The sequence below is a fragment of the Corythoichthys intestinalis genome, chromosome 9 (genome assembly GCF_030265065.1).
Source record: "Corythoichthys intestinalis isolate RoL2023-P3 chromosome 9, ASM3026506v1, whole genome shotgun sequence".
Lineage (NCBI taxonomy): Eukaryota > Metazoa > Chordata > Actinopteri > Syngnathiformes > Syngnathidae > Corythoichthys > Corythoichthys intestinalis.
Genome location: NC_080403.1, coordinates 35,317,944 through 35,345,716, shown reverse-complemented (window position 1 = coordinate 35,345,716; position 27,773 = coordinate 35,317,944). Strand labels below are relative to the sequence as shown.

General features: G+C 38.5%; 1 protein-coding gene across 4 annotated transcripts in view; it reads right to left on the bottom strand.

The window, feature by feature from the left end:
- fgd5a (FYVE, RhoGEF and PH domain containing 5a) overlaps positions 1-20,327 on the bottom strand; it is a 77,752-nt gene extending 57,425 nt beyond the window's left edge. For 3 of the 4 annotated variants that reach the window (XM_057846317.1, XM_057846318.1, XM_057846321.1), the window contains exons 1-2: positions 17,706-17,977; positions 11,150-13,796 (exon numbers count right to left, since the gene is read on the bottom strand). In XM_057846317.1, the coding sequence (XP_057702300.1) occupies positions 11,150-13,796; positions 17,706-17,715 (2,657 nt within the window). In that variant the 5' untranslated portion in view covers positions 17,716-17,977. Of the gene's footprint in view, positions 1-11,149; positions 13,797-17,705; positions 17,978-20,034 lie in introns of those variants that run through there. The other variant, XM_057846319.1, reaches the window with a different exon arrangement.
- Between the last annotated feature and the right edge of the window lie 7,446 nt (positions 20,328-27,773).

Sequence of the window (27,773 nt, the reverse complement as noted above, 5' to 3'; positions counted from 1 at the left end):
CTAATAATTAAGCCACATGAGGGTGAAGAAGTTGGTATTATTTTCCCATTTATTACAATTTTGTGGCCTCATAATGAATAGAAACTGCGGGCTTTTAAAGCTCCGCTGTGTATGTCACACAATATTGTGTACTTGAGTACTTTTTAATTAATGATTCCAACACACAGAGGCACACACTATTGGATGTAGGAGTGGGAACCTCTTGGTACCACACGATACGATACAAAGCTCACGATAACGATGATCTGACGATACGTCGATACGACGATTATCGATACATTGGTCAGGAAATCATTCTAGGATATTCTACAAACAACTAATAAACAGAAAAACAAGCTTCTGCTGCGAATTGGAATGAGTTTATCACAAGTAGACGTCCAATCCATTTAAACTGGGAGGGTGGCAGCGAATGAACATTCGTTCATTCGCTGCCATCCCTCCCACTTCAAATGGATTGAACGTCTATGGCCTTCAGTGGCAGCCAATGCCAGGCAATGAGGTACTTTTGGGCCATTTAAGGTCATTTACCTGTTGATTTTCAATTACTTCCTGTTGATTCTGGGGTATTTTATGGGTCACTTCCTGTTTATTTCGAGTTACAGAACAGGAAGTAACCTGGGAATCACCCAAATGAATAGGCAGTGACTCAAACTCAACAGGAAATGACCTGTAAATGCCCTAAAATGAATGACTGTGAATGCTCTGGTTTTGAATGAACGAACGTTCCCAGTCTAAAATGGATTGGGTTTCAAGCACCGTCATTGGCAGCCTTATAGTTAACTGAGACACTATTATGGTGGAAATTTTTGGTAGCCAGTTTTTGGTTCCTTTTTTTTTGTTTGTTTGTTTCCCAAAACACTCACACCTTTTTAAAACGATAGCTCGATTCTTGGCCTGAGCATATCAATAACCTTTTGGGATACAAAGTATCACGATATATCACCATTTCGATATTTTGTCACACCCCTAATTGGATGAGCTACTACTCACAGTGAACCTCAATGTAGACAAAGGAGTTTGGTCGGTAGGGTGATGTAGGACTTTTGATGGAATTGCTTCAAAGATATCCAGTAATACATCTGCTTTGCAAAGGTTCTTAACTTTTTTCAATTTTGTTAACAAAATAAAGTGAGAACATGCTCATGGACTGGAGAAGGAAGAACTATTGGGAAGCATGTTTGCTTCACCAATTGAATAGAACAAAATAGCGAAGAAAAATGGCTGACTTAAATGAAAAAGAATGCATTCAAAATAGGGCTGTCAAACGATTAAACTTTTTAATTTCGTTAATCACAGCTTAAAAAATAATTAATTGTAATTAATTGCAATTCAAACCATCTCTAAAATATGCCATATTTTTTTGTAAATTATTGTTGGAATGGAAAGATAAGACAAGATGGCTATATACATTCAACATACTGTACATAAGTACTGTATTTGTTTATCATAACAATAAATCCACAAGATGGCATTAATATTATTAACATTCTTTCTGTTAAAGGGATCCATGGATAGAAAGACTTGTAGTTCTTAAAAGATAAATGTTAGTACAAGTACAATTTTATATTAAAACCCCTCTTAATGTTTTCGTTTTAATAAAATTTGTAGAATTTTTAATCAAAAAATAAACTGGTAGCTCGCCATTGTTGATGTCGCCGAGCGGGACGTCACATGGGCTCCCTGCCGTTTTTAGAAATTAAGCCAAATAGTGTGTTTTGTCCCCGACTGACGCTGTTGTTCCCTGTTTACTGGTAATTCACGTCATTTGAGTGCTGGCTTCACAACGTACGAAACCTCTGATAGTTTGTATATTATGACTAAATATTGCCATCCAGTGTATTTGTTGAACTAAACGAAATGTTTGAATAGTCTGACCAAAGTCTGAGTAAGTTTTATGTGTATTTTGCACAGCTATTTTGATTGAGAATGTCAGTTCTCTTTGCACTGTTGTTTAACTGTCTGAAAATAGGGCCTCATTAAAAGCGCTTTTCTTTTTGTGAACATCATATTTTTTTAAAGATATTATTTTTGCTGTGCTTTCACTAAATGGTACTTATGTTTGTTGTGAAGGAATTGCCGGAGCTTATGCCAATAAACGGCGCCATCCAATGAACGCCTGTGTCCACTCGCCTTTTGTAATATTCTGACATAAAATTATCCGATGTACCCTGAAGTGCACGCGGCGCCAATGTTGTTTACTCGCATGATGCAGGAGTGAGTTAGAGTTACTGCCTGCTGAGAGCCATAAGCTGTGTTAATGTTAAAGCTGAATGTGCTAATTAAGAAACAAAGTGCCAGCACAAAACAAAACAAACAAACAACAGCAAACAAAAGCACAAAACAAGACACCTTTGTCTGCCTCTTAGCTCTCAAGTGCGTCATTGTAATTTGTTTGAGGCAATGCATGAACGGGTCATTCCTCACATGCGTTTAATGCAACAAATATTTTAACGTGATTAATTTTAAAAAATTAATTACCGCCCGTTAACGCGATAAAATTTGACAGCACTAATTCAAAACATGTTGGAATTATTCCTACAGGAAAACAATACAGAGCCTGCGATAACAATATATAAAATCTAGGGCTGTCAAACGATTAAAATTTGTAATCGAGTTAATTACAGCTTAAAAATTAATTAATCGTAATTAATCGCAATTAATCGCAATTCAAACCATCTATAAAATATGCCATATTTTTCTGTAAATTATATATATATTCTGTAAAATAAATTGTTGGAATGGAAAGATAAGACACAAGATGGATATATACATTCAACATACGGTACAAAAGGATTGTAGTGGGCATTTCACTCAACTGTCATTTAAATCTGTCTATGCTGTCCTCACTCCGAAGCGTCTACTTTTTCCAAAGCTAGACAGCTAGTGAACGACGCCTTAATAATTAGACTTCTTCCTTTTTCATCTGATTTATTAATAAAATGGCCTCAAACCATTGTCCTCTTTAGACCGTCGTAAAACTACAACAACAAAAAAAAGTACACAAGCATTGCATTAGCAACAACGTTAGCTTAGCACACTATACAGGTTCACTAAACATAAACAAAAAGCGTCTCATACAAAAAATATAACATTTCGCTTACTAACATAATATGTACATTCTTTACAACAACCATACTTACAGACAAATCTTGTCCAAGGATCATATAAGCACAACATTATCAGCCCGAGACGTCGTGCAGCCATAATGAACTGGAAAGAAAACAATAAACCATGTCGCAAAGCGACCACAAGAGTTCGCTGTTGGACAGCACAAAAAGTCTTGCTGTAAAACTTACCAAAAGGCAGAATACTTTCTGAGCGGGACATGTGCGTTAATTGCGTCAAATATTTTAACGTGATTAATTTAAAAAATTAATTACCGCGCGTTAATGCGATAATTTTGACAGCCCTAATAAAATCATTTAAAAGGAATATTATAGAAACACTATTATGTTTCCAGATTGGATAATTCCACCACAAATGAAATCTACTATGTTAAATTTAAAAGTCAAATTACCTTTCTTTAAAAGAGACCTATTTTTAAATGAGTTGATTTGATGATGCCTGCAATATGTAATTCAGTAGAATTAAAATACATATTAGTTGCAACCACAAAGGCTTCCCCCCACTTCTAATGACACTATTACAGAAAATAGGCCCAACAAGAATAGCTCTTTCAGCTTCTGTAAACAACACAAGCAATACTGATGGGGCAATTGTGAGAATTGAATGGTTTAGTTTTAAATTGCTAATCCTTTTTCTGATGATAATGTGCTGCCTGTGGCAGTTGTGCTTGTAATGTGATATTGTATTGTGTTCTAATAATACTGCGCCCTTACTTCTGTTACGCTACCTGTAACATGACAGGTAACAGCTTGCAATAACTGCAGATCATGCGGCAAAGTATAAGGGGTACATGCTGAGTGCAATTTTGTAACTTCGCAGCTTGCAACTTGTCCTCATGTGTCAACTCTAAGTGAAAATGGCACAAAAAAGACTTCCATAAAAAGCAGCAAAAGCAAACATGGCATTATTAGTATACTCTGAGAACCGCTGCCATGGTGACTCCCTTCTCCTACACACTCGCACAATCTGTCATTTATGTCTCCCTCTCCCTGTCTCCTGTCCAACCCTTGTCATGCATTTCCTGTAAACAGCCCTTAGGCTAGACCTTTCCTCCCTTGGGATGACCTGGCAATGACCTAAGAATGCCTGGCACCAGGCCTGGTGGGCCAGAGACACACCCTGTCCACCACCACACCACAGAGCCACCACCCAGTACAACAATACACATAAGGGAACTCCTTCATCCCATAACATAGCAGAAGCCATGACTGCCATGGTAGGAATTCGTGCAGAAAAAATGTTGAGATATCCACATAATTACATTATGAAATTAACTTTGCATAATAGGGGTGACAGCACATTTGCTTTAAGTTGAAATGACTACAACTGACATTTCGGACAATGAATAGTTTCAAAGTTGAGCACCAGCATAAATAACGCGCTTTCTTTGCCAAACTGTTCTTTACTGCTCATTTGTTGCCACATTGCTAATTGGCAAGATGAGAATGCTTTCTCAGCGATGGTGCCATCTTTGACAAAGTACACGCAGATTCCACAAAGAGACCCCCCACACACACACACCCACACAAACACACACACACTTGCCGAATAATACCTTGGCTCACAGTGGGTTGAGTCATTAGTAAGTTTTGCACATCATACTAGCCAGCAAATCAACATGACTATTTAATTAGCCTGATATAGTCAGAGCAATGTTGTACAACACACATTTTTGTAGCTATATTGGAAATACTTTTCTACCACTGCAGAGTGAGGTAGTTTTGCCAGCATTCTCAACAATGACATCTTTTAGGTTCCTCTATTTTTGTACAAACTCATTGACCACATTGCCTGTGCTTTCAATCAGCCATTTTTATTATAGGATGTCCAGGTCTGGAAGCGTGCTGATGGTGAGATTAAAGTTTAGAAAAACATATCCCAAAAAACTGTGGCTATATGTTCAAATATATACAGTGTGTTGAATGCTTGCATTCAAATAAACATTAACCAGCCCCTCCAGACACACTAAAGAGTGTCTCCAGCAACACAAGGCTCTCGAGGGGAAATGTGTTGAAGTGGAGGGGATAGGACTGATAGGCTTTTGCATGATGCTGAGTGCTATGAGTTCTCCCACTCACAACAAGCCACATCGATAACATCATTGAGAGACAATAAGCTGACACAGTAAATCTATGTGAGTACAGTAAAAGCAAAGGGAGACAATACTGATTATATACGGAAATTTTAAGGTGCATTTGATTAAATGGTGTGGTCGTGTGTTCACTTAGGCAGAAATGGCCATAACGTTTATGTTTGGAACAATAAACTGAACTGGGATTTGCAAAATATGCACTAAAATAATGCATTAATTTCTAAGAATGTTTACGATCATATGTGGAATTGATTTGGAATTAATGCTATTTTGCGTTCATGAATTGCTGCTCCAATTTCATTGTACTGGTTACAATAACAATAAAGGTCTAATCTTGAGTGCTATGGTTGCCACCAGCTGTGGCCTATATAAAAAGGTATCCCCTATGACATGAATCCCCTAGGCAGTATGATCGCAATTCAAATCATCTCTAAAATATGCCATATTTTTCTGTAAATTATTGTTGGAATGGAAAGATAAGACAAGATGGATATATACATCCAACATATTGTACATAAGTACTGTATTTGTTTATTATAACAATAAGTCCACAAGATGGCATTAACATTATTAACATTCTTTCTGTGAAAGGGATCCACGGATAGAAAGACTTGTGATTCTTAAAAGATAAATGTGAGCACAAGTTATAGTAATTTTATATTAAAACCCCTCTGCATGTTTTTGTTTTTAAAAAATTGTAAAATTTTCAATCAAAAAATAAACTAACAGCTTGCCATTGTGGAAGGTAGTGATTGAAATACACCAAAAGGTGTCAAGGGCGGGTTTAAAATTAGAGATCTAGCCAAGTTTTTCTAGTGCGTTTTGCCCCTCGACTGACGCCGTAGTTTCCGGGGTCATTGTACCTTACATTTATTTGAGTGTTGCACTTCACAACCTACGAGACCTCTGATTGTTTGTATATTGTGACTAAATATTGCCATTTAGTGTATTTGTTGAGCTAAACGAAATGTTTGAATAGAGTTTAACCAAAGTCTGAGTATTATTTTGCAAAGCTATTTTCATTGGGAATGCCAGTTCTCTTTGCATGAAGTGCTTTTCTTTCTGTGAACATTTTTTTTCCCGAGAGATAGGGATATTATTTTTGTTGTGCTTACAGTAAATGATACTGTAGCGACTTAACTGTTCCACCCAAATGCTTGATGGGAAGTTGGGCAACCATGACTGTCAGTGGTGGCTGCAAATGATATATCTTCTCTGCGTTGTGTTCAATACAGGGTGTTAAGAAAAATATTATCTCCTGTCAATCTACCCCACGTCGCTCGCTACAATAGTTATAATTGTTGTAGAAGAGATGCTAAAGCATATGCCAATAAATAGCGCGGCCCCAATGAATGCCTGAGTCCACAGCTCTCGCTTGTCTCTGCCTCTTAGCTGTCAATATACATAAAACGGCGCCATTGTAGTCTGTTTTCGGCAATGCATGAGTGGGTCGTTCCGATATTTTAACGTGATTAATTAAAAAATGTAATTACCGCCCATTAGCGCGATAAATTTGACAGCCCCAATATTTTTAACGTGATTAATTAAAAAATGTAATTACCGCCCATTAGCGCGATAAAATTGACAGCCCCAATGTATGTATTATATATATATATATATATATATATATATATATATATATTAGGGCTGTCAAAATTATCGCGTTAACGCGCGGTAATTAATTTTTTAAATTAATCACGTTAAAATATTTGACGCAATTAACGCACATGTCCCGCTCAGACAGTATTCTGCCTTTTGGTAAGTTTTACAGCAAGGCTTTTTGTGCTGTCTAACAGCGAACTCTTGTGGTCGCTTTGCGACATGGTTTATTGTTGTCTTGCCAGTTCAATATGGCTGCACGACGTCTCGGGCTGACGCCTACGTTGTAATGTTGTGCTTATATGATCCTTGGACAAGATTTGTCCGTAAGTATGGTTGTTGTAAATAATGTACATATTATGTTAGTAAGCGAAATCTTATATTTTTATATATATTTTATATATTATATTTTTTGTATGTATATATATATATATATATATATATATATATATATATATATATATATATATATATATATATTACAGATTGATGAACAGAATGAGTTTACCCTATTAACATGATTTTTTTTTTTTTTTTTAACTCACCTTGAATATCTGTCCGACTATTTCGAGAATGCAACTACAGTGGCAATTCATAATTAAGAACTAAGAAGATTAAAAGTTAAACCCCCTTGTTCAGTTAAGAATTCTGGTTTGGTCTGAGTCTTCTTAATATTAATAAATATTGTTAATGGGGAAGAAAAAAACTTTCCTTAGCATCAAGGGACTCAAAATACCCAACAGCTAGCAACTTATGAGCCCAAAAACCCCCGAACGTGTCCAATTGTGCCCAAAAGTATTCAATTTCTTAATGAATGGTGTATTAATAATTCCAGTGTCGATGAAATACATTTCTGAACACTGTCTATTTATCTCTGTTGTATAAAAGTGATATACTTGTGAGACCGTAGTTAATATATAATTGCAGAAAAAACAGATGTACAGGACATAAAAAATTGCATTGGGGGCCATACACTCCAGCATGATCTTCTGATCTTTTAGGGAGTTCTTTGTAATTGACTGTCTCCGTGACCACACATATGTCATCAAGCACCACTATTTTATTAAGAATGGGAAAGACTGGGCTCATCGCAAGCTTGCGGGTCAAGCTGAGGTAATTTGGCACTGTCTGACTGCGGTGATTCCTCACTCCATCACCCACCGCAGTAAAGCCAGTGGTCCCCCAAGGGTCCAATGAATGAGAGGCATGTGTGAGAGTGCTACTTTAATAAAAGCATTTCTAAACTTAACCCTAAGTGTCAGGTACAGGAGAGCAATTACAGCCAAACTGCTCATTCTACCTTTTTTGCTTTCGGGTGCCTCTGCTTCAACTATTCTCTTTGTTTTGTCACGCCCACCCATGCTTCATCTATTAGCACGTTACTGCTCATTTTCTCTCCTTTCTCATGTGAAAAATGCTTTTGTACTGCCTAATATCCATCCCTTATTCCCCTCCCCCTCACTTCTAATTGGACCCAATCATGAATTTATCTCCTGTGAATAATCTTTGCTTAGTGGGCTATTGCCTATATGTTTTATCATTTTAAACCTTAATGGGGGGGGGGGGGGGGGGGTGTACACCCGAAGTGACCTCCAATCCAAGCAACCTTGAGCTCACTTCCCCTCAAGGGCTATCCCACAAACCAGCTGGACGCACATCTCTCATTTAACAGACTCTTACAGGAGGTAGATTCAACTCAGCTTCGTACAAGATACTCAAGAATGCAAAACACATTATTACACTATTAAAGGGTCATTACTGCAATTACAATGATTCTTAAAATACTGCACCATGGGTAAGAAGAGATTATTGATTTGAAAAAAAGAGTTCTGTTCTGGCAAATGTTTTTTATGTGATGTAGCGGCATAGGTAAATTACACATAACTTGACTATCATTTGTAATGGATGTTAAGAATGAACACATGAAATTACTAATTGCGCTCAGTTTTTATGACATAAAAAAAAAAAAAACATGGGCCAAAGGTTAGCTGTTATCAAGTGTTTCTTTCTTGCTGCCTGTATTCTTGAGCTGTACCGTATTTTTCGGACTATAAGTCGCAGTTTTTTTTTTTTCATAGTTTGACTGGGGTTGCGACTTATACTCAGGAGTGACTTACGTGCGAAATTATTAACACATTATGGTATCATTTCACATGTTATTTTGGTGTTTTGGAGTGACAGTGGTGGTTAGCATGTATATATACATATTATACAGTTATCTGAATAACTCTTAATTAGAGCTGAAACGAATACTCGAGCAACTCGAGTAACTCGAGTTTAAAAACTAATCCGAGTAATTTTATTCACCTCGAGGAATCGTTTAATTTTGCCAGCTCTAAGCATCCCGTTTTGCCCGGACTACTTTTCATGCGGGACAACGCGCTGACGTCACGTGCGTAGAGGAAGAAGCAATATAAAAAAAAAACTTACCGTAGCCGACAGCCGCTACAAACTACCCCGACGTTGCTAAAAACTACGCCCGCATGATGCTAGTTTGATAGCAGGTAGTGTCCGATGCGTCTCATAGATATCGCATGCATTTAGGACTAGATGCGAAATGACAGACTCGGCCGCGTCTGGGCAGCGTTAGTAAACAGCCGTCATCATTAAGCATTAGACTTCTCATCGCTAATAAATATAATGTTACTGTCACATGCTCACATAACGTTAGCCCTTCGGAGGGATAGGTTTCTATTGATTATGACCACTGTTGATGCGTGGCTAAAGTGTCTTACATACAGGCTTTATTTAATCTGTAAAAACACAGCGCTGTAGAGTGATGAGGGTGTAAAATTAACAGATAATAAAGCTAACTGTCGGTTTTAGCTCAGTAGTCTTTGCTGAATAAATGTGCTCCAGTACAGCAGGTATCATACATTTATTTTGAACACTGCAAAAACTCAACAACTCAACAAAAAACTCAACAGTTTAGACTAACTTAAAACTTAACTTAAAAATAGCTTGACACAAATGTAAACTAAATTGAAACACGTGGGAAAAACACGTAGCTTTCAAGTGATGTGTGTTATCAACCGTGATTACATTTTTAGGTCATAAATATGTTTGTTTTTTAATATAAGGTCTAGAAGTTTTTTGAGTGAAAGCAGTGAATTTTTTTTTCTAGTCACATCTTAGATGCAATTGTTGGCTGTTTTCAACAATGTACATCGAAAATAAAGACATTGATTGACTGAAAATGGTTCAATATTGGATTAAATGTCTTTTTTTCTCATGTATATGTATAATTGCTCTTCACCTAAAAAAAAGAAGTTTTATCTGATTACTCAATTAATCGATAGAATTTTCAGTCGATTACTCGATTACTAAAATATTTGATAGCTGAAGCCCTACTCTTAATAGCTATGGCCATGTTCGCGTTCTGGATTTGGCAATGTGTGTTCAATTGTATTATTGACTTTTTTATATTGAAATGCATGCTTTTAGTTTGTGGTGCTTTCACACCTACGTGGGGGCGCAGGCGCACTTGTTTACGTGAAGAAGAGCGCTCACATGCCAGAAGAAGATGGACGGCTACGCAGCTCTCTGAGTGAGTGGGTGAGTTAGCAAGAGAGAAACACGGCTGCGAACTGCATTCATTGTTTATGTTTGTAAACTATCTCTACAGAGGCATCGCCTGTGTGTATCATCTTTTCTGTTGTTGTGTGTTTTCCAACCGCGATCGGACACTTAGAGCCAGTTGTGTGGTTGTTTGATCGATGTGCTAATGCTAGCTAACGCATGCTAACCGTTTGTGTTATTGCTGTAATAGCGCCTAGTTACCATTTATTTACATTGATGCGAACCTGTTTGGCATCAAGGACGAAATTGATTCAGCAAATTATACGGACGTCCAGCATCGTTATTTGGGAGTTTAGCTCGCTGTATAGTCAGGACCGACCCGTAGTGTCCTGGTGAGGACAGTATATTCACATTTCGTTGTTCATGCACTTTACACTTATTCAGCATGTTGTTCTCTATTATATTTTTGTATTAAATTGCCTTTCAAAATGACATATCTGTTCTATGTGTTGGATTTTATCAAGTAAATTTCCCCCAAAAATGCGACTTATACTCCGACTTATATATGTTTTTTTTCTCTTCGTTGGGCATTTTATGGCTGGTGCGACTTATACTCAGGTGCTACTTGTAGTCCAAAAAATACGGTAATTGCAATATCTTTATCTCTCAAATGAAATCATATCAGTTCATGACTTGAAATGATTAAAACAACAATGATTCAAATAACTTATTATCATTTCAGCGAGAAAACGCCATGACTCAATAACAATGAGGTAATGGGGTCAATGCTTTTAGTGAAAAGATGTAAAATACCTTTCAGCGTCTGCTTTCACAGGTTTGTTGTCTATCCCGGGGAAACTATTCATGTCGACATATCCATCATTCTCATTGCAGGGAGCAGTCATGCGATTTGGATCCTCAAAAAACTCCGTTACAGTGTGCGATCGGACAGGTCTGCCTGGAATTTGGATGTTCTCATAGTCTGAACTCATAGCAGGAATATTTTCATAATCAGAAGTGTCTGCACTGGGGAAGGAGATTGAGCGGGGTTTTGTTAAAGGCAGTGGCATGGCAGAGCGATGAGACCGTTCCTCAAAAGATTCAACTCTGGAAACACCTCTGCCATAAGCTTTGATGGTACCTTTCCTTCTCTGATGATCTTTATAGAGGACAAATGTTGATGGCACATCTGAAGAACACTGCTGGGGGTTTACTATGCGAGGAGAGCTTGAGGTACTTCTCCGGTCATGATCAATGACTCTTGAAGGGCCATGATGACTGGACTCAGAAGAAGACCGAGAAGAGCGGACAGAACCATCACTAAAACCTTTTGAGTCTGTCTTTCTCTTGAACTTGAGAGCTAGAAAACGTTTAAAGGAAATTTTCTTCTTCTTGAATTTGTCATCGGGATCATGTTGGATCAAGACGGAAGGGGAGCTCTTTGTTACTGGTCTCTTGGTGATGTAAGCTAGTTCAAAGGGTGGAGGTATGTCTACTAGAGAGGTTGGGGTAGAAACACCACTAGATGACTGGTGGCTACGTTGGGAGAAACTTCCAGAAGAGGTCATGACACATGGAAGCGAAAGAGTGTCATCTTTCCTCTTGATCTTAATGTCATCATTTAAGGGTTGGTCAGCCAAGGACATTTCAGTACTCCCTGCAGAACGGGAATACAAAAGGAAGCGGCGAGATTTTGTTGATGGGGCAAGGCAGTTGTCCCGAGGCGTTTCGGAATGTATTATGGGTTCACTGTTCTGATCCAAGGACACTGTGTAGTAGTCGTGCGTTTGGTACTCGGTGCCTGTCTCTTCTGGCACAGTTTCTGGAACATAACCTGGAACTTTTCCAGAATAAGAGCGAGAACGTGTCACAATTGTCTTCCTATCTAGGTTCAAAAAGTTCTCCCCCTCAGAGTCAAAGCCAGCTTCTTCATAAATATGCTCGTCACTGTCTGAATCCGTGTCCTCGTAGAAAGGCACAATATGGCAATCAAGTTCCTCGATGTCTTCTTCAAACGCCTCGGTGGTGTGGGCGAATACCACCCTATTGGTTAGCTCCGGCGTGCGACCCAGGTCTAGGTCTTTTGGCACAGTAATGTTGCATAACCTAAGGCGAGGCTGACAGCTTCTTCTTTGACTTAGCAGAGCCTGCTCTCGTTGAGCTGTTCTCTCTTTTACAGTTTTTCCTTTAACTTGTTTCTTTTCTGGCTGTTCCTCTTCATCTTCATCGCCTATTTCCACATAATCTTCTGATGAGACACATTCTAACTGCTCAAAGTCATCGGCTTTTGGACATGACGAATCATCAATGTCTGCATACTCATCTGCTGACTCAGTGTCCTTTGCTTTTTCGTTGTGCTGATCCCACTGTTCCTCCACCTCTGCCTGATCTGTGCATGTTTGTTTATCTTCGAGTTTGTCTACATCATCTGATGAGACATAGAAAGGCTCAGGGTTTGAAGCAGCTGTTTCTTGCTGATCATTTGACTGATTTTCCTCAGTGTCATCATCACCCCACTCTGGGTCAGCAGTGCAAGTTTTATTTGGTGGAAGAGATTCAATGACAGAATACGGGCCAAACACATCTTCAGTGCTGGAGGTAAACCGGAAGCAGCCAGACACATCTTTGGTGGCTCGTTCTGGTTGCCATACTTCAGCCTCGCCACTTTCAGCTCGATCACAAGACTCACATGTGTCACTGGTGTCATCTGTAGGGCCAATCACGTCATAGGGATACTCCTCAGTGACCGTTGGGAGTGTGCGAAATCCAAACACAAATCTTCCAATCTCGAGCTCATTGTTATCTGAGGGTAAGTTAAATTCAATACAGTTTGTCTCCCCCAGACTCAGTGAATACATTTGATCAAATGTTCGTTCTACCTCGTGTTCATTTAAGTGTTTGTCATTCTTTCCCCTCAACTCTTGTTTGTTGCTTTCCTCCTCTTCATTTTCATTTGTGGGAGACATAAGAACACATCCATCTTTGTTTCGGTTCTCGTAAGGTATATTTGAGTCATTTTCAGGATCCTCATTGTCAGCGGTGTCTGCAATCAAACCATTATCTGCTGTCGCCGTGTCTTCAGAGCCAATGCTTTCAACATCATAATCACTATTCTTATTAAATATTTCCACGCTGTCTGCATTGACTGCAACTTCTACTTGTATTACATCATTGATCTCCTTATCCGTCCCAGTTTTTATCTCATTTTCCTCGTTTGTATCAGTGTTCTTACTAAGCCCTGTTTCCCCATTAGAGTGACGCAGGTCTCCATTGGTGAGGCTCTGTTTGGACCATTGCTCCTCCTGTGGTACGAATGCATAAAAAGTTTTGGGCTTGGGGGCGACAGGAGGTTTTGACCCATCCACAGTGGGACAAGGCTTTGGCATCAGCTTGGACTGCACTTTGATGGTCAAATGACTTCGGACTGTTGGTCGAGGGACTTGCAGCGGATTTTGAAAATCTGTAAAAAGAATAAAGATCCTGTCAAAGGAAAGCCTGCATAAAAATGGGGCACTTTTTATCCTTATTGCAAACAATTGTAAATAGGCTTGTTTCTCTATAAAATGTAAAAGGAAAGTCATGTCCTGTCCAGTAGTCAGTGACATGCAGAGTGCTGCTGGGAAGATTATCAGCAGGAAAAACCACAGCGCCAAAGCGTACTTAGAAAAGAAACAATAACATCTCCCTGTCTGGGAAAAAACACATACCTATTAGTGGTTGATAATCAGAGGTAACTTGTAAGGTTTTTACACCAACAAATAGGGATGTCCTGATCCGATCATATGATCAGAAATCGGGCCAATTGCGGATTGGGTTTTTAATCAAAAAAATATATTTTTGTTTTTCTGCTTCATGCTCGTACAGCACCACAGCCTCTCACCCTCCCTCCTGCTAAGCAGTGCGGCCAAACTGTTTTTGTGTTTGGTACTTAAAGTTAACGATGATTGACAGGTTTCCAGCTTTGATCTCGCCAGAGAAGCTTGGTAGCTCCACGTTTAAAGGCACACTGTGTCAATAATCGTTAAACTAAGTGAGAGGCTGTTTTCAGCAGCGTGAGGGTCAAAGCGTGAGTGGATTTGAGTGAACTCACTCAATAAAGCATTTAATAAAGCATTTTTCTGTGTTATTCTTGTTTAAAAATAATTCACATTATGAAGGCGGCACAGAGGTAGAAAAAAAATTATATATATCGGAATGGGACTCGGTATCGGCAGATTCTTAAAATCAGGTGATTCAGACTCGAGTGCAAAAATATGCGATTGGGACATCCTTACACACATATGTATATGGCGGAAAACACTCAGGTGACTTGAAGTTCCGCTCTGAGACCCTCAATTTAGCCAACTTTCAAAATTGTCCGATATGCATGTGTGATACATCGTTGGAAAGCTTAAAAAAATTTGAACAGGAGGGCATTTAAAAAAAAAAAAAAAAAAAAAAAAAAGTTTTTTTAAACAGCAAAACCCTATCTGGAGGTGAGAGCACGCGAGAACAGAATTACAGACGCCATGTCTTTAATGCGTACTTACTTTTCGATCCAAACTCGAGTCAACTCCATGTAGCATGTATCACTGAGTGTCAAGACACAGCTGTGAATGGCCACAGCTGGATTTTTGGGGGATTTTATGGGTGAAACATGGTCATATAACAAGGGTCGCGATGCAGAAATCGCAGACATCAAAAAGTGGTCGAGATTTTCTTTTTCATATATTTACCCTTTTAAACTTTTTTTTCACATTTTTTTGTTTTGTTTGGATTGATTATTTATCATCAAACATATCGGAGAAAATGCCACAGTTACAAAAAAAATACAATTAAGCGATAGTTGTGAGGTAGATATCCGTGACTTTTTACAGGCGCCATTTTTTTCATTGTGACATAATTTGTTTAAACGTAAATATGTGAGTGAATAATTTTTTAAAGTCGTTTTTTTTTTTTTTTTCCAAACGAAATATAAGACATCAACTAATGATTTTAAGCTAAAAACGACAGACATTTTGAATTATAAATATAATTAATTACCTTCGTTTCATGGTTGGGTTGAAACAAAAGCGGTTGCGCGACATCTGTAAACGGGGGTTTTCAGGGTAAAACGGACAAATTAAAAGTAGTTCGGGCGCTTAATGCGCCATGAATCTGCTATAGCAGCATATAGACATATTGTTCTATCAAACACAACAGTTGTTTTAGCTTAAAATACAGCAGTTTATTTTAAAGAAGGGTGCAAGAGCAGAAACTGCTTTTTCAGTCTTGTCTGTGTTTTCCGCCATATACAGTAAATATACTACATCCTGTTATACACTGTCTTTACATGTTCATCATTTTTTGTTTATTTTTTTGTGATAATGATTGTCTTATTTTTAGGCACATTTTTATTAATTGAAAATAGAAGACAAAACAGTAGTTTTGCCAGCGCTTCTTTTTTTTTCCACACAGGATGTCCACGGGAAGGACATTAGCAAACCCAAGTCACCAAGAACGTCTTAGAGTACACATTTTCACTACACAAATGGACTTCCTTCTCGTCATTCTTCCACTGAAAGCACATAAACATACACACACAAACACTTTTGCTGAAAAGGCTCTTTGAGTGTCAAAGAACAATAAAACAAAAGAAAAACAAGTGTTCCAGGCTGACAAAGCATCCAACTGCAAACAACAGGATATGAATTATGCAACCAGAATTCAAGAAAAGCAAATGTTCTGAAATCAAAAGAAAAGAAAGATGGGAGGACTTTGGCAATACCAAACACAGGATATGATTCCAAATAATGTCTACACGAAATCCTACCTGTACGATCATAAAACTACTTTATACAAGCTTTTGGGAGACCTATAAAGAATAATTGTCAAAAAGTTTGTGAAGGCAGTCAAATTAACATTATTGTCACATTTAACTTGCAGATGACCATCTGCCTAGAGAATAAGGATGCCCTAATCACATATTTTTTTGCAAGTCCAAGTCACCTGAATTTTTGGATCTCCCGATCAAGAGTCCTGATGCAATACTTCGGCAATGTATTAAGGAGAAGCACATCCAAATGTAAAATATTTCCAGACTGCTGACAGTATCACTCTTGCATGATGCTATCTTATCGTTAGTTTCCCACGACAGCTACCAGAATGTTCCCCTAACAGCGATGTTCACTTACTGTTTCTGGCTGTGTTGCGATGTTGTTAGAATAAAACATTATACTGTATACAAGGGCATAGGTTTGCATAGGGACGGTAGCGACATAACACTACCAACTTTTCAGGATGCTCAAATTGTCCCCACCAACTGTTAAGCAACCTTATTTGCATTATATAATGACTTCAGTTATATAGATCATTTAGATTGACCTGTGTTGTAAGGATAGAAGTGACCCAACCATTATTAAGTGAATTACTTTCATTATGTTCAGACTTACATTGACCCCTTTTCACTTGCAGAATGTGCCAGTCTATTTTTTCCCCCTCAAATGCATGTTTCATTGGCTGATGACTTCAGCCCCTCCCCCCCACACACACGGAATCATAGCCCCGACACAAATACAACATGCCACCTCCTCCGCCCCCTTCGAAGACAAAGAGTATTACAAGTTTTTTCCGCTAGCAGCAGCCACTGTAAGTAATGTAAAAAGATGTCAATGTTGTGGAAGTGGAGAACACACCACTAATTTTGCTACTGAAAGTCCAACCTGCATCAGAGTTAGCATAACATTAATCTGTGTAAATTATCCGAACTCAAGTAGGAATCTGCTTTGAAAGAAATATCCTCCTGTATGTGTTTTCTACCGTTAGTGTCAATTAAACTGAGAAATGTAGTGAACCGAGGTTCACACACTTTCCCCCAATTTTCATTTTTATTTTATTTATGTGATCTGAAAGCAGCCTAAAGAAGCTTTCATTTTTTTTGTCCCAACCAATATTGTGACCAAACCTACGCTCTTAAACTGTAGTTTCTTTTGGCTTTATCCTTGTACATCTGGATTATTGCATTGACGTGTAACCATTAAGATTACATTCAATTAAAGTTAATTAACCTTAAAAAACAATATTTTTGCCCCGATACCGATCCTCTGAAAATGAAGTCAACAAACTGACTTCCAATCATGAGATCGGATCCCTAGAACAGATGTTTAAAAAAAAAAAAAAAAAAATCCAAAAGGAGTTCTGCAGCTACATTTCTCAATATAAGTGACATTATTATTGTGAAATAATGACTTTAGCTTGAACTGTATGCGTTCTTATTACAATACAGTTACACCTATAAAGCAAGCACACAGACCATAATTAAAGTTGAATTTGACATCTCTTTTGTACTACCAGCGAGGAGCTCAAGCTGTGACAGCGAAATAAACTACTAATAAAAAGATTAACAACCAACCTGTGTTCATTGTGGGACATCATCATCCACGAGAACCGGTAGTTACGCTCATTCTTCGCCACAATGACTGCGTCCTCCACAAAGTTAATCCAAATACGTACATTGGCGGGGTAAATCAAGTGAAAAAGGCAGAGTTGAAAACCATTTCGTCTCGTTTTTGTCGGTTGAACGGTATCAGATGATGTTGATAATGCGCCTTTACGCGTGGAAGAGCAGATGTGCGTTTTCTCGGAGTGCACTGTGTAGCGTACACCTCTTCTACTGATGCTCCACTCAAGTGAGCCTCTGTGTGCTAACGGGAGGTACGGTTTGGCTTCCTAAGGCAGGACTCAACATCACAGACAGTGTAAGAAGTGAATGTAAGTACGGTCATCCCTCGTTTTTCGCGGTTACTGGGGAACAGAACCCGCGAAGTAGCGCCCTCGCCCCCTCAATTTTTATTATTATTATTATTATTATTATTTGGGTGTTCATTGCATTTATTCAGATTTATTATTGGCGATACATATAAGACATGTTCTCCCCCCCCAAAGTATAAATGAAAAATATATGGCGGAAAACACAGACATGGCTGAAAAAGCAGTTTCTGCTCTTGCACCCCTCTTTAAAATTAACTGTTTTTTAAGCCAAAAGAACTATGTTGTGTTTGATAGAACAATGTGTCTATATGCTGCCATAGCAGATTCATGGCACAATAAGCCCCCGAACTATTTTTAATGTGTGCGTTTTACCCTGGAAACTCAAACTCGCGCAACCGCTTTTGTTTCAACCCAGCCATAAAAAGAAGGTAAGTACTCATATTTATTATTTGAACTGCCTGTCATGTTTTGCTTAGAATCATTAATTGATGTCTAATATTTAGTTAAAAAAATGACTTTAAAAAATTTTTCACTCACATATTTTAAACTTTTAAATTACGTCAAAATGAAAAAATTGGCGTCTGTAAAAAAGTCACGGATATCTACCTCATAACTATCGCTTAATTGTATTGTTTTTGTTACTGTCGCATTTTCCTCAATATTTTAGATGATAAATAATTGATACAAAGAAAATTTGAAAAAAAAAAAAACATTTAAAAGGGTAAATATATGAAAAAGAAAATCTACCAGTCCTTGATGTCTGCGATTTCTGCGCCGCGACCCTTGTTATATTACCACATTTCACCCAAAAAATCCCCCAAAAATCCAGCTGTGGCCATTCACAGCTGTGTCTTGACACTCAATTATACATGCTACATGGAGTTTTTGAATCGAAACAAGGTAAGTACGCGATAATATCTCGTTAAAGTCATGGCGTCTTTAATTCTGCTCTCGCGTGCTCTCACCTCCAGATAGTGTTTCGCTATTTAAAAACATATATTTTTTTAAAACTGCCCTCCTGTTAGAAATTTTTGTTATATGGCGGAAAAAACTCAGGTGACTTGAAGTTCCGCTCTGAGACCCCCAATCTGGCCAAACTCAAAAATGTCCTATATGCATGTGTGATACATCATTGGAAAGCTTAAACTCTCAATTTTCTGGGGGAAGAAAAATTTTGAACAGGAGGGCATTTAAAAAAAAAAAAAAAAAATTAAACGGCAAAATCCTATCTGAAGGTGAGAGCACGCAAGAGCAGAATTACAGACGCCATGACTTTAACTAGATATTATCGCGTACTTACCTTGTTTAGATCCAAAACTTCCATTTAGCATGTATCACTGAGTGTCAAGACACAGCTGTGAATGGCCACAGCTGGATTTTTGGGGGCCTTTATGGGTGAAACATGGTAATATAACAAGGGTCGCAAGGCAGAAATCGCACACATTAAGGAGTGGTTGAGATTTTCTTTTTCATATATTTACCCTTTTAAACGTTTTTTAATTCAAATTTTCTTTGTTTGGATCGATTATTTATCATCTAACATATCGAAGAAAATCCGACAGTAACAAAAAAAAAAAAAATACAATTAAGCAATAGTTATGAGGTAGATATCCGTGAATTAATGATTCTATGCTAAAAATGACATTTTGAATAATAAATATAATTAATTACCTTCGTTTTATGGCTGGGTTGAAACAAAAGTGGTTGCGCGACGTCTGTAAACGGGGGTTTTCAGGGTAAAACGGACAAATTAAAAATAGTTCGGGGGCTTAATGCGCCATGAATCTGCTAAGGAAGCATATAGACATATGGTTATATCAAACACAACAGTTGTTTTGGCTTAAAATACAGGAGTTTCTTTTAAAAAGGAGTGCAAGAGCAGAAACTGCTTTTTCAGTCTTGGCTGTGTTTTCCGCCTTATCTTTATTGAATGCTTCATTGAGTGAGTCAACTCAAATCTGCTCACTTACAAACAATGACTTGCCACAGCTGTTAGGATTCGCTGAATGGAGAGGTTCCCTGAGCAGACACAGGCACTGTATAGCGATGAACAAAATACTTAATTTGTATCCCAAAACAAGGTAGTTGTGCTTTCTGATCTGGGTAGTCGAGTTGGCGTGAGGCTATGAAGCTTGGGAAGGTGGCAGGCGTAAAATCCAACGAGGAGCGCGCAAAAACAGGGCCTGGAGCGAGAGCAAATATGTCGTGAGCAGGTGATCAGATAATTCAGTAAGGAATTCGAGATGAAACTGACGTAGCAAATAGACACGTTGATCAGGCGACGAGGTGGTGGCGTCCACTGCTTTTAAAGAGGGCTGATTGTCATTGCCATCACCTGTGGCTGCTCCACCCGTCTGACGTCCAACCTGTAATCAGAATAAAATCACGCACACCTGCCCAAGGTGGGCCAGGGCTCAGAAGGGAGAGGCAGAGGCCCTATAACAGAAACTGTTTAACAAGTTAAACGATGTTGACGCATGTGGTGCTTTGAAGTCTTGGCTTTCAAGCGTCTCTGGCAAGATCAAACCTTAAATGTCTGTCAATCATCGCAAACTTTAATAACCAAATCCAGTGCACTGCCTGACTAAGAAAAGCACAGGAGCGAAAGACTACGTGATCAGATCGGAACAGCTCTACAAAATATTACATTTATTTATTTATTTTTGAATTGGAAAAAAAAAAAATCGTGATGGACTGAGGGCGCGAAATTTGAAGCGCGAAGTAGCGAGGGATTTATTTCTGCACACAAATCCAATACGTGTTCGCGGTTTTTCATTTATCGCGGTGGGTTCTGGTCCCCATTAACCACGAAAAATGAGGGATCACTGTATTCCGTTACTGCCCAAGCCTCGATATACCGTGATTGCCGGCCAGTCACTTTGCTCATAAAGACGGATCTTTGGATCCACACTTATAGATTAGTCAGTCTTGACATTTTTAGAATTTGGGAAAAAGCCCAAGCACCTGTGGGGAAATTAAAGAAAACAAAACAAACAAGCAAGCATTTGGGGCATTTCATTATGCTACATAAAATAAATGTACTTAGTTAATTAGTCGTTAGTTTGACACTTGTGCAGTGAATAATCATTTGAAACCATTTATAAATGCCAGATTGAATGAGTGCAACCTTTTAAAAGGCTCTCTACATAACAGGAAACTGCTCTCCCTGTTTCCTGCACAACAGGCTACACTTCCTTAGCAACAGATGGGAAAGGTTGCAGTGTTAACCCCTTAAGTAACCTCTCTCAGAGATGATTGATTGATGCTGTGCGGCGGCTGATCGCTCGAGGAACATGCAAACACTGACCAGCTTCAATGGCAGGCTTTCAAGGACACCTTGTGTTACTCAGGTAGGCCAGGATAGTCGTCCACCTTGGGTCTTAGATTTGATTGCCCACAGCTCCAGTCTGATGCAAGCATAATGGGATGGGAATATTTCAACTAATTTTTCTTTTCTTCAACATACTTCAAGGTCAATCTTTGTAACATGGGAGATGAAGTGTGTACACCCTTTGAGCAGCGGGAACCAGTCAGAGAATTAGCTCAGCTGTGCTGGGGTTTGGACCTGGCTGCAGGAGAGCGCATATACTCATGGAATACATCCTCTAAAAACTCTCATTCCAGATGGTTTGGTGTAGGGGAGATTAAGTTAAGCTCAGTGACAAAGAGGTAAAAGCCGGGGAGGCTGCACTCTGTAATCATTTCATTTTTTTCCCCCCAGTTGCATGAAGGTCGTCACCTTAAAGAAACTATTTTGGTGTATTAATACAATTATGCCAATAGGGATGTCATAAATAAATGTAATTGTCATATATTATATGCAGTGGAGCGCGCAGATACTGTACATTTGGCAGCTAAAGTAATAGCGTACCACACGAATGCTCTTTTTAAACGGTGACGTCACCATCATAATGCGGAAGTGGGACTTTATTGACAAGCCCTCGCATACAAACCATGTTATTTCTGCTTGTTTTCTCCGGTAATCTTTCAAAAAAGAACATGGCGATCAAACACTGCTGCTATGCAACTTGTAGAAACAACTCTAGACGTTACGACACATGAAGGATGTTTCCTTCATACGTTTCCAGAAACCAAAAACTCGTGAGGAATAGATGTGAAGAATGGATCAACTTGTGATGACATCCAAAAGACCAGTTTAACGCCAGCAAGGTGAAGCCATTCACATTTCATATGCAGTAAACATTTTGTTGGGGGGGCATGGTCATTCAGAGGACGATGAGGTAAGCCATTTTGGTATTTTTTACTTAATTTTTAGCGTGGTGTTTTGCCGTGCTGCTTCTGTCTGACAATGAATGACCTGAGAAAAATTCAAATGATATCTGACTGCCACTGTTACCTTTTCTGTTGTAAAATAACAACTTTAGTAAGGCGGAAGTGTAAATAAATTATAGAATTAAGATTTGTTATTAATGAAATAATTAAAAGTGTTTGTTGGCTGTCACTGAGTAGCATTTGCGATCACTACACAAAAATAGCAACGTAAATTGCCCCCAAGAACGGTCAGAGACGTAAGACAACCAGAGGATATAATATATACAAAAGACAGTGTATATGGTGGTAAAGGATAGATTGTTGTAACAGGAGAATGTCATTGTCAGTGGAGTAAGGCAATGCACACAAGAAAAAGGTGTTGATAAAAAAGCTAACTCTGGATCATGCTGGCTTTTTTCCCCGTCTTTCTCAGCCCTCGACACTCAAGCCATCTCTTTAACTGAACATTTGTATGTTCTTCCACATCTTTACGAGTGAATTTGGCACCACAGACATCATTTTAAGACAGAATTGGTAGGTTTAGCTCAGCAAACATCTCGTTCGTACACTATTTCCATTCATTTACTATTGGGGACAAACGGGAGGTTGACCCGCCTAGCTACAATTGGTAACGTCATAAATATTAATGATAAAAAGTGACGAGTTGCTGGCGTACGCCATTGGAACATCATCATAAATATAGTGTAATACAATGGTTGACACCCAATTATTATGTGCTGGCCTACTCATATGTAAATTCATATGTAAACAAACTTGCTAAAACAACAACAACAAAAAAAGACTTCTTGTTCTAAGAGAACTAATGTACGGTATTTAGTGTATTTGGAAAATTGGGTATTTCCTGTTTTATTATCTACAATAAATCAGGAAATCCAATAAATGAGATAATTGAAGAAATGATTTGGAAAAATTAACATGTTGTTTTTTTCTATTTAAATAATTTTCATGTTTTATTATTTATTGTCAATTAAAAATTTTAATGGATGAAATATTGTGTGGCTTTTTGTATTTTTGTTTTCAAATTTATAATACACTCATCAAACAATTATTCAAAGATATAAATAAATAGGAGGAAAAAAATGAACCATTAAAAAAAAAAAAAAAAAAAAAAAAACCCTACAAGATTTTAATTAACCAGTTTTAGGATAACAAATTGAAATTCAACAAATACCGTATTGGCCCGAATATAAGACAGCCCTGATTATAAGACGACCCCCTCTTTTTCAAGACTCAAGTTTGAAAAAAAGACTGTTTGAACACCAAATTAATTTTCACACAGAAAATAATTACAGTACATCTTAAATGATTATAGCAATATATTTGAGAGAAAAAACATGTTATTTTGCCTCATTCAAATCTTAGTATCTGAACATTTAAATATGTAAACTAAAGTGCAATCACATTCGCAAATGAATGGCTTCTGTTTTTTTAAATCTATTGTGATAACACAACAAAATTGCAATAACTTCATTAACCATCAAATTGAGGTCTAACTGTAACTGTAGTCTTGAAACAAATCTGAATAAGGAAAAACATTGCAATAAAATAATGAAAACTGGTTAAACTTGAAAGTAGCTGAGATCTGTCATGACAGAACATTACTCCTCAAGTTCAGCATTCGCTTTAATGATATCTGGCGCCATCTAGCGTCATGAATGGGTATAATGTCTAGACCCTGACTATAAGACGACTCCCACTTTTTCAGTCTTATTTCAATGCAAAAAACACTGTCTTATATTTGGGCCAATACGATACTTCAGAATTGTAGATCGTGTACTGTTATGGTGGCTGGGCTGGATTCAAGAGCATAGCGGGCCATAGTTGAGCCACAAACTATACTTTGCACACCACTAATCTAAGTCTTGCTGAATGTGTGTCGCATAATACATGACTCAGTTGTATTTCCTCCATTTACTGCATTGTACTACTGTCATTGACTGTGGTGCAGAATTAGAGGCACACTCGTGGCACATTTATGCCTGCAAAAAAAGTAACCTTTTGTTTTTTTAATGGATGACTAAAGCTGGCTCTAATCTGTTTTTTTGTCCTTGTCTTCTATTCACACCCGTTACAGTTGACCTTTTTGCTCTCATTTGTCCAAATGTGTTTTGCTTTCGCAGGGTGTGCAAATAGATCCTGTCAAGCATATTGTGTCATGTGGCTGCTGAAAAGAATGGCTTCAGGAGTAAATATCCCTCCAGATGTGGCACAGACGGTCAAAACATGTTTTTTTGGACAGAGGACACAAATTTCCCGGACCGCCTGTGTCTGGGCGCTGCGCTCCATCACTCCACCTGGAACATGGCACGACCGAAATAGAGGAGAATTGTGATATGGGGAAAACATGCTGTGGTGGCATGGAACAAACCAACTATATCTCTACTCTGCCTAGCTACCCACCGCGCCAAACAGGAAACGGCTCAGGGAAAAGGGTCAGCAACTTGTTCCCAGAAGTGAGACAATCCATACACCTGCTTTGCCAACGCCTGCCCACGAGACTGAATGGATGTGTTCAATGTTTTTATTCTCCTCTGAGACCGAGAGAAGTGTGACATCTTAGTTTAGTGCTGCTGATTACTGGAAAACACATTCTCGCTACTGCTCCATCATAGTATCTTCTCGACATGTTTTGAATTCTAATTATAATCTAAGATGGAGGTGCTTAATCAACTTCTTATGCAAACTAGCTGAAGTGTATTACACTGAGGCGGAGGAGCTGATGATATATGTGATAGTACAATCAGGTTGACTCTTTAAAGTGACCTGAACACCTTTGTGTTGTAATTGGATGGCAGTCTTTGACTGCTGTAATGGATTGGCTCATTATTGACATTTATTATTGATTATCAACCAAAGTGCTCGACTGAGATTTGTGCGTTTTCCCTGATCTTTATCTACTGTCGGAAACTCTAGACCTGAAGATAAACAACAGGACAGGAGCTTTATAAGAATTTACGTCCAGAGACATAGGGGCCGTTTAGATGGTGACTCTCCGAGAATACGAAAAATTTCAAATTTGCATCTGCTGTCTCCATTTGAACAATGTCGCAATTCCGCATGAAAACGATGTAGTATTCATGCCAGGCCCTAGGGGGCAGTGCAGATTTACAGGGCGACAGAGAATGATGCACTTTGACCCCACCAAGCTCCCTCAGCCTGGAAAAAAATATGCCTGCCCACTCGAAGCAATGTCATTTTTCTTTTGTTCAAAAAGGCACAAAAATTGAAAAGTTCAACATATTTAATTTAAAAATATTATTAAAACAGTAAATTAAAGCCGACACTCCGCCATATTTGCTGTTTTTAATGTTTAGTAGCACCACTGCGCACCCCCAATGTGACGTGTACGAGTGCTGACGTTAACGGCGCGGTCTCGCGCTGCAGGAGCCTTTGATATGCATGCCGAGGAAGCCCCCCTCAACCCCCCACAATCGGATTCTTCCTCTTTGGAGGCAGGATTCAGAATTTTTCATCTTCGCTTTCCGTCTTCGCCGACACCATATGTACACGAGGCGAGTCCGCTACTTAGTCATTGCGTCTTTGTGTCGCAGAGTCGCCATGTAAACAGCCCCATAGTTTTTCTCTTTGTTTTTCTTTTAGCTGGCGTGGGAAACATCAATAGCGTATCACACGTAACACATCACATTTGCTCATTAATATTCATGACGTTAGCAACTGTTGCTAAGGGTGGTCAAACTTACATATTTCCCTCATGCTAGATGCATGTAAATCGTGTACGAACGAGATGTTTACTGAGCTCAACCTACCAATTCTGTCCGGAAATAATGTCGCTGGTGCAAATTCACTGGTAAAGATGTTCAGTTAAAGAGATGGCTTGAGTGTCGAGGGCTGAAAAAGACGGGGAAAAAGAGCCAACCAGATCCAGAGGCACCTTTTTCTTCTGTGTATTGTCTTACGCTACTGACGATGACATTCTCCTGTTTCAACAAGCTATCCTTTACCACCATATGCCCTGTCTTTCTTATATATTATATTATTTGGTTGTCTTACGTCTTTGACCGTTCTTGGGGTAATTTATATTGCCATTTTTGTGTTGCGATTGCAAATGCTACTCAGTGACAGCCAACGAACCCTTTTAATTTTTTTATTCATTGCAAATCTTAATTCTATTAATTCATTTACACGTCCCCTTTACAACAGAAAAGGTAAAGTTGTTTAATCTAAAGACTACCTGTAGGCATGAACAGGCTCACTACAAAAACACCAAGGGCAAACGTGGCTATTTTATTTAAATATCAGTATTTTAGAAAAAAAGACCTACATGACTGTTGTCATATATAAATAAAATTTTATTTTTATTCAACTTATTCATTGTCAGACAGAAGCAGTACGGCAAAACGCCACACTAAAAAATAAGTAAAAATATCAAAATGGCTTACCTCTTCAGACAGCCAATGGATCAGGATTTTTTATCTGTAGGACAATGGCCCCCAACAAAAGTGTTTATTGCATATGAAGGTGAATGGCTTCACCTTGCTGGGGTTAAACTGGTCTTTTGTACGTCCGCACAAGTTGATCCATTGTTCACATTTTTTCCCTCTGAGTTTTTGGCTTCGGGAAACGTGTGAAGAAAACATCCTTCATATGTGGACGGTCGTAATGTCTAGAGTCGTTTCTACAAGTTCCATAGCAGCAGTGTTTACTCTGCATGTTCTTTTGTGAAAGATTACCGGCAGAAAATAAGCATTACTAGCTTTGGTTGTATGCGAGCACGCTTCTATGTTGACCCCCTTCCGGTTTACAATGGTGACGTCATGCAGCCTTGCGGTCTAAAAACAGAATTCGCACGATACGCTATTGCTTATGGAGGTCAAAATTAGGTGTCATCAATAAAGCAACGAACTATGTTGGTAACCTAGGTTGCTTTGAGATGAGGCTGGAATCAGGGTAATCATATGTTAGACAAAACGCTATCCTTGAATATTTTGACAGCAAAATTAAGATACAATGCATATTGTCTAGATCAGGGGTTCCCAACCTATTCCACTAAGGCACACTGTGGGTGCAGGATTTCATTCTTACCAAACAAGATGACAACACTTTTTCCCCAATCTGGTGTTTTACAAGTGCAATCAGTTGATTGCAGTCAGGTGTGGCTTGTTTTAGCAGAAGCCTCATTGGTTCAACTGTCTCTGCTGGATCGGCTGGAACAAAAACCAGGACCCACAGTGTGCCTTGAGGACTGGGTTGAAAACCCCTGGTCTAGATTACACATTTTTCAAATGCAATTTTTGCTCTATAGTACAACTAAATACGTTACGTGTTTTTTTTTTTGTTTTGTTTTTTTTCCATATGCTACTATCTGCTCAAGAGTTGAAAAGCACCTTATTGGTGAAATAAATCCTGAAATAAAAATGTCATCTGCAATATAAAACCAGTGTCCGCTCCAACACTC